This window comes from Amblyomma americanum, chromosome 2 (assembly GCF_052857255.1).
Source record: "Amblyomma americanum isolate KBUSLIRL-KWMA chromosome 2, ASM5285725v1, whole genome shotgun sequence".
Classification (NCBI taxonomy): Eukaryota; Metazoa; Arthropoda; class Arachnida; order Ixodida; family Ixodidae; genus Amblyomma; species Amblyomma americanum.
This window is the reverse complement of record NC_135498.1, coordinates 52272482-52285771: the sequence shown is the minus strand read 5'-3', so window position 1 is coordinate 52285771 and position 13290 is coordinate 52272482. Positions and strand designations below refer to the sequence as shown.

At 47.6% G+C, this 13290-nt stretch overlaps 1 protein-coding gene across 5 annotated transcripts in view; it reads left to right on the top strand.

The window, feature by feature from the left end:
* The window catches only part of LOC144121237 (uncharacterized), a 28733-nt gene extending 19911 nt beyond the window's left edge, over nucleotides 1-8822 (top strand). For all 5 annotated transcript variants that reach the window (XM_077654342.1, XM_077654346.1, XM_077654343.1 and 2 more), the window contains 2 exons: nucleotides 6984-7164; nucleotides 8066-8822. In XM_077654342.1, the coding sequence (XP_077510468.1) occupies nucleotides 6984-7164; nucleotides 8066-8309 (425 nt within the window). In that variant the 3' untranslated portion in view covers nucleotides 8310-8822. The remainder of the gene's footprint in view (nucleotides 1-6983; nucleotides 7165-8065) is intronic.
* Nucleotides 8823-13290: the final 4468 nt, after the last annotated feature.

The window sequence follows — 13290 nt, the reverse complement described above, 5'->3', positions numbered from 1 at the left end:
CTGCTACTGCTGCTGCTGCGCTGCTGCTACGGCACCAGGATTTCAGGCGTGCTCATGAAATTCTCGGAACTCCCAAGCGATATCGTGACATCGGTCGTTGCAACAATGTGCCAAAGGGAACGCCACGCTAAGTACGCACCACGAGAGGAACTTGGGAGTGCTTATCGATATACCCGCATAAGTGCAGCAGAGCTAAAACACCAGCCACTCCTAGACTCTTGCCGATAAGATAGCGTGCACGTTTCCGGCGCACAGAAAATACGATGCGTCTGGCGCCCCCGCGCTCGAGTAAAGGCGCTGGCTACGGCCGCATTGGACGAACGGTAGGCGAAGGCATTTGTTCCCTAACGCACCGACGGCTCAGTGCCAAGAATGTTTTATGTCGTGTCCTGCTGTCGCGTACGAACTGCGCCGCCGTAACTATAGAAACAATACGAACATCAGCTCATATCAAACCATTCGTTTTTTCTTCGCATTCACTTCGCTTGCTCTCTCCTTAAATTGATTGATTGATTGATTGATTGATTGATTGATTGATTGATTGATTGATCGATCGATTGATTGATTGATTGACTGATCGATTGATTGATTGATTGATTGCTTGATTGATTGACAACGTAGTTCTACGCGCACTACTCCGTAGTATAGGGGCTCGAGCATTCGAGAACGTTCAAAAAACACGGTGTCGGAAGCGTAGTATACTGAGTAGCCATATGCTTACAAAACAGGCATTGTTAAATAGCAGAGAGCGTGCTTTGCTGGTTCTAGGTGCTATTACTGGCCGTTTTACGAGTCTGCTTGAAATAAACCCCGAACAGCGCCTTCTGGGAGGTGTTGCCGAAGCTTTTACCAGCAACTGAAGGAATGCCGCTTTTTCGGCCTCACGTTCACGCGCTCATCGTCTACGATAAAGCAGCTCGCGTTATCGCCGACGCTTGCATGCACAGCCACTTGGATACGCAACAGCGAAGCCGAGTGCTATGCAGAGTCCATACGAGGAGCGTAACGCAAGCGGAAAGTGTACAACAGCATTATCTTACCGGTACTCGCCTACGGGGCACAAACGTGGAGGCTAACGAAAAGAGTTCAGCTTAAGTTAAGGACAACGCAGCGAGCCATGGAAAGAAAAATGATAGGTGTAACGTTAAGAGACCGGAAGCGGGCAGAGTGGGTGAGGGAACAAACACGGGTTAATGACATCCTAGTCGAAATCAAGAGAAAGAAATGGGCTTGGGCAGGGCATGTAATGCGAAGGCAAGATAACCGCTGGTCCTTAAGGGTAACGGAGTGGATTCCAAGAGAGCGCAAGCGTAGCAGGGGGCGGCAGAAAGTTAGGTGGGCGGATGAGACTAAGAAGTTTGCAGGCAAAGGGTGGATGCAGCTGGCAAAGGATAGGGTTAATTGGAGAGACATGGGAGAGGCCTTTGCCCTGCAGTGGGTGTAGTAAGGCTGATGATGATGATGATGATGATGATGATTATGATGATGATGATGATGATGATGATGATGATGATGATGAACGCAAGCGGTGTCTCGTACGGCAACGCAAACAACGGCAGCGTCGAAACGCACAAAAGCGTTCAGAAGACGCTATACCAAGAGCGCCGTCTTCGTCAAGATAACGGGTCAAGGCCCGCGGCAAGACTGAAAGAGCACGCCCGCAGGCACCTTCACTAACATGACCTCAAACACCACCCGATAGTTTCTGCGACGTCTGCGCGGGAACACGCTACGCCGCCTTATGAGCAATCCCGTACGATCATACATGACAACTTAAGTGACTAATTATTTTGTCGATCAGCATGTCAATTAGACAGCGCCGAATTTTTCTACTAGCGGCGATAGCCATAGAAATCAGATCTGCGTACACAGCGTCAAGAGGATTCCACTCCCGTTAGCACTTTACTAGTTGCTCTTAAGCTAGCATAAAATGCGTACTGTTTCAGCCGTAGCAGCTGCTTTTCGGTGAAAGCCAAGCGCAATAATGAGCTGCGGGCTTGAAGATTAGGTTTCACATTACGTCAAACTTATTATTACCTTCCGTTTTATTTAGTTTCGCAGTGATCTTCCTGAACAAACATACGCATCTGTTGACCTGTGCTTTTTTTTTACGAACGGCTCCTTTTTTTGGTTTCGGTATATTGGATTTAACGTCCCGAAACGGTACACTGACTATGAGGGACGCCGTACTGGAGGGTCCTGGATTAATTTAGACCACCTGGAACGTAGCGCAGCACACGGGCGCCTTTTGCGTTTCGCCTCCATCGAAACGCGGCCGCCGCGGCCGTACTGAACGCGCGTCTTCGCACATAACCGAGCGCTATAACCACTGCGCCACAACGGCAGGTTTCTTTTTTAAGAGCGTTAGCTCTTACTCATCACGTTTCGAGATTTCGTGGCGTATGCCACCACCCCGAGATCACAGCGCCATCTGTGCCAGCAACTACTCATCACGTTTCGAGATTTCGTGGGGTCTACACCACCCTGAGATCACAGCGCCATCTGTGGTAGCAACTAGAAAACAGCACATCTCGCATTGAGACTTATAGTGCCATCTACAAAAGCATTGTAGAAACAACCCCCTGCCGCGTGCCAATGATGACGCCACGGTCCAATATGGTGGATAGAGGTGGAACTGTGGGGCTCCCAATCCCAACATAGACAACAATAAGCAGCATAAAACATACATGAAATCAATATTCAGGGACTCGATTTTCCTGGTTCCTACAACTTCAGAAGAAATTTGTGCCATTATACGACAGCTAAGTAATAATAAATCTTCTGGAATAGATGATCTCAGGGTCCAACCCATAAAATCAGTAGCACAGCATATCAGCAGTCCGCTTTCTCACATATGTAATTTAATCCTTTCTACTGGGGTGTTCCCTCATGAGCTAAAGATTGCGAAAGTGTCAGTAATTTTTAAAGGGGGAAACGAAAACGACTTACATAATTACCGACCAATATCGGTTTTGCCAGTCTTTTCAAAAATTATGGAGCAGATTATTTACATTCGCTTATTAAATTTTTGTAAACAAGAAGGTATAATTGTAGAACAACAATATGGCTTTCAGAAAGACAAGTCCACTGAAAAAGCGTTACTTAATACTAAAGATAAAATAATAAGAAACTTTGAGTAAAAATATCATACAATAGGACTTTTCCTTGACTTCAAGAAAGCGTTTGATTCCATCAAACACAATATATTACACAAGGGTAGAAACTTGGGCGAGTCGGTAACGGTGATCCATGGAAAGTGAGAGTAGCGCAAAACGGGACAAAGGGACAGAGAAAGACAGACACAGCACAGGCGCTAACTTCCGACTGAAAGAAACCAGGGCGGCCAAGACGAACGATAATCCGTGAGGGGAAACAGGCGCATGCGCCCAGAAAGATAATGAAAAACATGTGAATGAGGATCTACGGATGTGCACGATTCAGAGGGGAAACAGGCATGCGCCTGTTTCCCCTCACGGATTATCGTTCGTCTTGGCCGCCCTGGTTTCTTTCAGTCGGAAGTTAGCGCCTGTGCTGTGTCTGTCTTTCTCTGTCCCTTTGTCCCGTTTTGCGCTACTCTCACTTTCCACAATATATTGTTGCAAAAGTTATACAACTATGGAATCAGAGGAATTGCATTTGACTTAATAAAAAGCTACTTAGATAGTCGACAACAATACGTGCAGATAAACCAGGCAAAATCAAGTCTAGGAACAATAAAATACGGGGTCCCACAAGGCTCCATCTTAGGACCCTTACTGTTTTTGTTTTATATTAATGACATTATCGATATTCCACTCACGCCAGATATAATCCTGTATGCAGACGATACTAATGTATTTTTTTCTGGAACAGACTTAGAAATGCTTGAAAGGCAAACAAACAGCTGGCTAAACAACCTATCACAATGGCTTAACATTAATCAATTAACCTTGAACACTAATAAAACAAAGTACATTATTTTCCGTCCCAGAAATAAAGCCATCAATAGAGAATCTATTATACAATTTCGTGGGGAACACCTAGAACGAGTAAACTCTCACAAATTTCTGGGGGTTATTTTTCAAGAAAATTTGAGCTGGTCTCTGCACATAGAAAAAATACGAACAGTTATTTCCAGATCAATCGGAATTATCTTCAAAGTAAAGAACTTACTACCAATGTGGTTAAAAAAGCAGTTGTATTATAGTCTAGTTTTTTCTCGTTTGCAATATTGTACTCTTGTATGGGGAACTACGACAAAAGCAAACATGGAAATCCTGCTTATACTACAAAAACGAGTCATACGATTAATAGAAAACTCTCCATATAGAGCCCCCTCAGCCCCACTTTTCGAAAAACATCAGATATTAACTATCACGAATATCATGAACAAAAGAGTAGCTTTGAAAATATATGGTCAATAAAAATGGACCCGGCTGGGTTCTCGCAAACTTTCTTCTTTAGAGACCACGACCATAACCTTCGGCATATGACCTGTAGAAAAGAACTAGTGCGTACGAACTACGGTACACAAACGCTAAAATATCGAATCGCTGATCTTCTAAATAAGTACCCGGGTATTATAGAAACCATTCACAACAGTCGTTCCACGAAAGCATTTAGCAAAAAGTTAACCCATTTCTTTTTGTGACATAGCAATGCCTTACTTTTTCTGCACATATCTGCCCTATATTAAAAAAAAAGAAGAAAAATCCATGTTTTTATTAGAAAAGAAAACCTTACTTTGGCCGGCCTAGATAAGCTCTTCTTGCCTTTTGTTATATTCAGTCACACCGATATTTGTATTTTATGTGCAATTCTGTGCAACAATGTTGACTCGCGAATATACTTTTTACAGCATTTCTTAATTGTGTACCTTAAATGAATATGTGCTGTTTTTTTCTTGTTTTTTTCTTTTTCGATGTTTTCGTGTATAATGTTATAAGCAATGTCTCTTTGGTGTTATGATCTGTTTTTCTTTGGTTAAACCTGCCCACTGCTCAGTGGTAGAGTGTAAAGGGGGCGGACGCTTCGTCAGGCAACTTTTGATTGCCTTTTTGTTCGCCTCCTCGGCAACCAAGTGTTGTTGAAATAAATCTGAATCTGAATCTGAATGACGTCAGGGGACGAAATGGCGGCATAGTTTCGGTTTCTCGAATCTAAGATGGCGGCCATTAAAATTGGTCCCTCCCGTCCTTCCTTTAATCTCATTCATATGAATTCTAGCAAGACAAACAGCTAACACTTTTTACTTCAACGTCTTCCAGACGGTGGCGGCCTTTTTTACCTGTCGGCGTGGTTTCTACGCCGAGAAAAGAGCAGCTCTACCACACGAGACCCTTCAATAAATGCACGACTTAGTCCTTGCATCCTCGTCAGACCCGAACAAAAGTTCGGCTTTTCCGCGTTAATCCATGTCTGTGTGTTCCGATGAATGTACACAAAAAAAATGCAGCCGTAGGTCGAAGAGTTATTCCTTTATCAGTTTTTTTTTCATAATACATACTTGTTTATACACATTGTGGGGACCTGCCCTGCAGCCCCCTGAGTTTGCTTTCCCGCGAGGCACCGTGCAGCAGCAGTCGTAACCCGTGGATGAGCGCGTTCCCTTGCCAGTTACATTAACTGGCAAGAGAGGGCGCCAGCGTCGCTGCGCGGGAGACTGCTGAAGCCTGCCCGCGGGAGATGGGGCCTCTTGGGCCGGGATAATCACCCTGATCGGACGCGTCGCTCGGGTCTCCGCTCTTCGCCGACGGGGCGAAGAAGCGACGGGGAGACAGGCTCCCGTACTCGTCCCGTCCGGCCTGCGGAGTTTATATCCCTTGCCCTAGCGCGGGCGAACATTCGCTCGGAACCTTGCTGGTGAGTCGGACGTCCTTGATTCATTAGCGTACCTTGTTGCTAGCTGGCGTTATTGTTTCTGTAGCAATAAATGCCTGTTTGTGTCAGCCAATGTGTCGTTCCTTTGTTTCCCGCAGAGCAAGGCCCGCCGTGGTCGGCGTGCGCTCGGTAGCGTACGCGATCACGGGGTGGGGTCCGGGCGGCTTTGAACCGTGTCAGCCGCGATTGAGTGGGGAGAAAGTAAATATCTCCCCATGTCAACCCCACAACATATGAAGATGCAACAACGCCTTATGATGTACATTTTGTTAAATAAATGCAGAATCGAATGTAAATCAAAATTGCGAATTATCTCACGATAAAACTTGAAAATATTTGGAGTATTTGGACGTTGTGAGCAAAAATGCTGATTTACAGACAAAGCTGTTCAGAGTGCCTTCGTTGTTACACGGTTCTTGAAAAGCTAGGAACACAGTGGGTGTACTCTCCGACTTCCAGTAGTACTTGGGCAGCAGACGTTATGCGTTTTTAGCAATTCCTTAAGAGGCAGATGTGCAATTTGTAAAGCATACGCGGGGTCTGGCGCGGATATTTCAGTATACTAACATGGTAGCGGGGTAGCATGATGTTGAGTGCACAGAACGTCGAAGTGAATAATACTTTTTTTACATATTGTGTGAGCGGAAACAAGTTTACTGGCCATTTTATTAGGACAAATTCTGTCGGGTTCTCTTGGCGGCCGGTTGGTACGAGATGACAGCAGGACGCCGAAAGCAGCGGCACAGGAAGTGGCGATGAGCCCATCGCTGTGGGAGTATTCCAGATATGGGCGACGAGTATGCCCTTGTGGAAGCTGATAACCATTAGACTGACGTCGTCGTCTCGGCATTAATACATTACCACATTAATAAAGCCACCTAATGTTTTGACTTCTGAATTGCCGCTTTATGCGCGCACCCTGCATGCGGACATGTCACTGTATAGGCCTTTTCACAAAGAGGTCCATGGGTGCCGCCATATTGGACACTGGCTGTGCTCGTAGTACAGGAAAGAGTTCAGGATTAAGCTCCCCCACGTTCTCCCCACAGCCCAGAAAACCGGTTTTCCCAATGGCCGTGAAAAGGTCTATACCTGAAGCTCGATTTACGTTCCAATCTCAACAGAAGCAGACAGCAGAGCAGGCATGTCGTACCAGCCTCCTCCGCCTCCCGGCGACCAGTACGTGCCTCCACCTCCCCCTTCGGACTATACGGACAGCTACCAGGCGCCCTCGGGTACCACCTATTGCCCACCTCCGCCGCCCGACGTGGTCGACTCGGCGGTCTCCTACCAGCCGCCAACCTTGTAAGTGCTCTCCTCTTCGGTCGTGCGTCCGGAGCATGTGACAAGAGCTGGACAAGCTGAACTTGTTTGCAAGTTAGAGAGTACACTGCTTCGGCCGCAGAGGTCCTTTCGGTCCTCTCGGCCCAGCGCGCCAAGCTCTTCATTTCCAGGGGCACAGTTTTAGACTTAGGAAATATAGCGTGGCGTGCGCAATGCTCTGTCACAGCCTGGTCACAGCTGGTACATAGAAAATAGAAAAAACAAAAACGCTATAGCGCTAGAATTCACTACCGGCTTGGCGATATGGAAATGCAAAGCGCAGCGAACATAGGAGACTGGGCACAGCTGTCATCTCTCTATAGACAACGGGTGTCAACACGCTCATCACCTCGTCCTTGTAACTGTTTAGTCCACAATATCGCATAGTGCACAAATGGAGCCTCATAATTCAGTCTGTTATCACCAAAAGCCGCAAGATGGCGCTTTATGTAGTGTGATGTGTAAAGCCCAAGATCAAGGAGGCTTAGTAAGGTGCGATGGGCGTCAACCACTGCCGCTACTGGCATTCATAGGCTTGAGATGCCGTGTGTGGCAACCGTGTGGCGAAAACTGCCAAATTCGACCTTAAGCCTCGCTGTTTATCCCGCCAGGCGTACATGTGGTAGATGTAGCTACACCGCGTTCCCCCGTGCCCCGAGAGTGTTCACACCCCAGGCGGGACCAGCTAGGCCTGTCTAGGTCGCATAACAACGGATAACGCATTTTCGACTGCACCCGGACAGTCACTTGTACACATGTTCGCAGCCCACCCATGCTACAGCCGCAAACACCTGAGAAAGTGAGGAACTCCGCGTAGCCGCAAAATCGGATGCATGTTAGAATTTCGATTCATCGACACTGTACCTGTCTCTCCCCTGCGCAGTAACTACCAGCCACCCGGCGGGGGCTACAGTCAAGGCAGCACCTACGTGCCCCCCGCACCTCCTGGCGACTGCTACCAGCCGCCCAGCGAGCCGTCCTTCTACAGTGGCACCACCGCCGGCGATACATACAGCCCGCCGCCAGCGCCCTACTGCGGCGGAGGCGACACGTACTGTCCACCGGCAGACCCCGGGTACGGTGAACCGCAGGACACCTACGTGCCTCCGCCGCCACCCGAGGACTGAAGACGCAGAGCGAGTGCGGAAAGACGCTACGGGGCGGCCGTTACTGGATCACGATGAGACGGGTGACAGTAAAGAGAATAACAGCGATCGCGTAGACGGGACTATAGGCGCTTAGAACTACCGCCTCCAGCAGCACTCATGGAAGTAAAAGATGCGCTCACCGGTGGACAAAAGTTTTCCGGCCACGCGTGCCGCGATACAGCTGAATGTCCTCGAGGCTTAGGTGCGAGCCCTAAGGTTCTAATGGACACAACCAACAGCATCCTGTACCCACAGGATGCGACAGTAGGAGCGCACGTAAGCCGAAAGGAAATTCAGTTGCTTGGTAGTATTTATGGTAAGAAAAATTTCGTCGCCGGGAGTGCATCTGATGCAACAGGTGCTGTGCACTGACACACTGATCATAAAATGCATTCTAGCTGTTGCGCTTCTGAAGTGGCGCCATGTGTTAGCCGGCAAATGTGAAGAAAGTGACATTCGCACTGCAATGAAATAAACTGCTTCGAACGTCTACGTGTGACGGTCTTCCTCGGCACTGCTGGTGCTTCGTGTCACACAAGAAAAAAAAACGCACAAGCTGCTCGTATTATCCACGTACGGTCTCTGCTAAAAGAAAAATCAAGCAAGGGGGTTTGATCCTCATCCGTATAGCGGAACCCCTACAACATCCTTCAAACCAAAAGGTCTGCAGAGGTGAGGACAACGGTTCTCCTTGCTGTACACAGATTTGCATGCATCATAAGGGGCGCCATAAGTTCTCCACTATACGGATAAAAAACACGGCCTCGTCAGGCGTTTGAATACACCTTTTGCCTCGGCTCTCCAGACAGGATGAAAAATTTAATGTATATATGCATGTAGACCTTACATGATTGTCTAAAATGAATGAATGAATGAATGCACCTATCATACAGAGCCTTCTCCGTTTTCCTTCAAGCATAGAGTAGGACGTAGCATGATGATAGTTATGCTGCTGCGTAATCGGCCACGCTGCAGGCCTACTTCGGCGCGTCTCGTGAGGCTAAGGGTAACGTGCAAACGTCTACTTCCTATTACAGGAATGGAATAAAACCACTAAACATTTACCGCCCAACCTGGGCAATTCCATGAATTGAGGTTTGCGGGGGTTATGAAAAGCGCACCAGCGATCGGTAGTCCACCATTCGTCACCGCATTTATTTTTAACGCGATAGCGATAAAGGCCCCGTTATTCTTTCTTTAATTATTCTTTTCTAGTTTTGAACCATTTCACTGTTCTACATTTCCGCCTCATGCCTCTCTTCGCAATCGCCTATGTGATTCTCTTGGCCAATTGCACCGCGTGGGTATGTGCCATGCCTTCTGAGGCCAACAATAACAACCGAAAAAAATATTAAGCCAGCTACAATAAGAGCGAAGACTTCGGCGATTAAAAATGGTGTCCCTCATCTCCCTTCTCAACTCATACACGCCGACTCACAAGAACAAAAAAATTAAATAAGTCGGAACTGCACACCGCCGCGCCCCAACCCACTATGTATAACTTGGACACGCCCAATGAGAAGCTCGTCCGGTGTTTTTTTTTCTCTCTCTCTCTCTCACCCAGTTTTCCACTCTACGTCATCGGGGTAGGGGCGGCAAAGAACGCGCGGTAAGGTGTCGCCCTAATCGGCTGGGAGCAGCAATTTTTAAGAATTATTTGTAATTTACAGTTCCACGCAGTTTTTAAACTTGACTTGAATACTCACAAAGACCACCCCCAGAGGTCTGTTGGTTTAGAATATGACCACCAAAATCATTTCAGGGTAACACCCGCCGCGGTGGGTCAGTGGTTAGAGCGCTCGGCTACTGATCCGGAGTACCCGGGTTCGAACCCGACCGCGGCGGTAGCGTGTCGATGGAGGCGAAACGCAAAAGTGCCCGTGTCCTGTGCGATATCAGTGCACATTAAAGATCCCCAGGCAGTCGAAATTATACGGAGCCCTCCACTACAGCACCTCTTTCTTCCTTTATGCTTTTAGCCCTTCCTTTATCCACCCGCCGCGGTGGCTCAGTGGTTAGGGCGCTCGACTACTGATCCGGAGTTCCCGGGTTCGAACCCGACCGCGGCGGCTGCGTTTTTATGGAGGAAAAACGCTAAGGCGCCCGTGTGCTGTGCGATGTCAGTGCACGTTAAATAATAATAATCCAGGTGGTCGAAATCATTCCGGAGCCCTCCACTACGGCACCCCTTTCTTCTTTCACTCCCTCCCTTATCCATTCCCTTACGGCGCGGTTCAGGTGTCCAGCGATATATGAGTCAGATACTGCGCCATTTCCTTTCCCCAAAAACCAATTATTATTATTATTATTATTATTCCTTTATTCCTTCCCATACGGCGCGGTTTAGGTGTCCGCCGAGATGTGAGACAGATACTGCGCCCTTTGCTTTTCCCGAAAACCAATTTTCAATTTTCCCTTTAAGCGGTTGGGGTGAGCGGTTGATATGGAATTTACGCAAGAGCGCTGTGGTATACGCAGGTAAACCGTCCGCCCGTAACCATACAGTTCCGCAAAATTGAAAGATGGCCTAATATTCAGGAAGGTATTAGACGAAGTGAGAAAAACTTCGGCGCGTGTATCACCCTGGATAACGCAGCACACCCTGCGTGTGCGGCGGCCGTGCTAGTTTAGAGAACTTGCGCAGCAGACGTCTCCACTTGAAAAACGATTACACCGCTTCCAGTTTGCTTTCGTCGCACCCCTAGCACTTTCTCTTTACCCTAGTGCGGCGAAACCAACCAGCCTTACACTCCTCTTCGCATGAGCAGCCCGCCTGCGGCAAGGATTGTATACTAACTAAAGCTTGTCAGCCTGGTCGTACGTGAGCTAACCCAACCTAAATCTCTTTCTTATCTTCAACTGATGCCATCCCTTTCTGAAATCCACGAAATAAAGAGAGTTACCTTTATTACAACGCAGTTCTAGGCAGGGGCGTAGCCAGGGGGGGCTTATAAGGCCTCAGCCCCCCCTCCCACCCCCCACCCCCCCCCCTACTCCCCCCCCTCGGAAATTTTTTCGAACTGTCCCGCTCCGCTGACCAAAACAACCACCGGCGCCGGAAGTCATTCTGGATTTTGTCACCTACAGTGTCTTTTTCAGAGTAGAAAAGACATTTTGGCGCGAACATTGCTAACTCGGGTTGGAGTTCGTGGCAACGCCCATGCACCTCGAGTCATGTAACGAAAGGGGCCCCATCCTATCACAAACTTTCAAGGGCCTACCAATGGCTCGCTGTTGCGACTAAAATTTCGGTGCAATCACTCGCAATACATGACCGGTGACAACTGCTGCTGCGCAGTGCACTGGAATGGAGGACAGCGTCATTGAGATTTTTCCCTGGCCGTCGCATACGTACAAAAATCTAAAGGTTCTTGAACGACAAACATTCATTAAAATATTTGTCCTCTACTTGCTAATTTCATGGCCATTACGTTTTTCATATCAGCGGCATGGACTGGTTTGATGGTTCCGGACAGATATAGTTCTGGACTTCGTGTGATATTTTCTTTAATTATTAAATACGCAAAAACATGGAAGCATTGGTATCAGTTATGTCTGCCACGAGTGAACGATAAGGGGATAGTTGGTATGACATGATTACAAGGCATAACACTGAGCAGGGGACAAGACACAGAAGAGAAGCAAACAGGAAGAGCTCGTCCTGTTTGCTTCTCTCCCGTGTCTTAATAATAATAATAATAATAATTGGTTTTTGGGGGGAAAGGAAATGGCGCAGTATCTGTCTCATATATCGTTGGACACCTGAACCGCGCCGTAAGGGAAGGGTAAAGGAGGGAGTGAAAGAAGAAAGGAAGAGAGAGGTGCCGTAGTGGAGGGCTCCGGAATAATTTTGACCACCTGGGGATCTTTAACGTGCACTGACATCGCACAGCACACGGGCGCCTTAGCGTTTTTCCTCCATAAAAACGCAGCCGCCGCGGTCGGGTTCGAACCCGGGAACTCCGGATCAGTAGTCGAGCGCCCTAACCACTGAGCCACCGCGGCGGGGCACCCCGTGTCTTGTCCCCTGCTCAGTTTTATGCTTTGTAATCATGTCTGCTACGATTTTTAAGACATACGAATACATTCTTTTATTTAAAAAATACAGATTTCACTTGCCTAAACAGTGCGTAGCGTTATCTAATACACAATGGCATTGTCAATGGCAATGCAGTTATTATTGTTGCGTTTGATCCTTCCACAAATTCTATGAGGAGGCCGCGCTGGAACATGACCCCCCCGGACAAAATGTCTGGCTACGCCATTGGTTCTAGGGGTCGAGTACACTCAAAATACGAATAAGCATATAAAGGAGTAAAAAAACGAGTAAGCTTCCCTTCAGCGCAGACTAAGTATGCTGCCCAATCTGGTAGATTTCTATCAGAAAACATATGGAATACTTAGGGTTGGCTGCGTAAAAAAAGTTCCTCTTCACAAAATGCCAGACTGTAGCATTTAGAGAGATTTTAACCTAGGTTGCAGTCTCCTCTACTTGCTAGCCTGAAGACATCCGGTGCCACGTTCAAAAGCCTCCTTCCATTGCAAACTGCACCAAGTTACCATACTTTGAGGTAGGAGTGTGTCTCTATTGCCAAGGGTTAGCATTCCGTACAATAAGTGATCGAAATCTACTCCGAGACTTGGGAAGAATACCTTGCTACTGAAAGCGTGTGCTGGAAGACAGCTTACTTCCTTTTTACTCCCATATAGGCTTATTCATGTTTACTCGTGCTTAGTTGGTCAGCGAGCTGGCCAGAGATGAGCCAAGCTAACAGCCAACCACGTTCACCAAGCCAAGCCATGACCTGTCCCTGAAAGCTTGTACCCTCCTCTGATCTGTTTCCATAGGCATGCACTCTTCAGCAGCCTCGAAAATGCGGAAGAATGCGTTTAAACCATGAGACACAAGAAAGTAGAAGGACCAGCTGTCGTTTGTCATTGTCATTCCTCATCGCCCCAT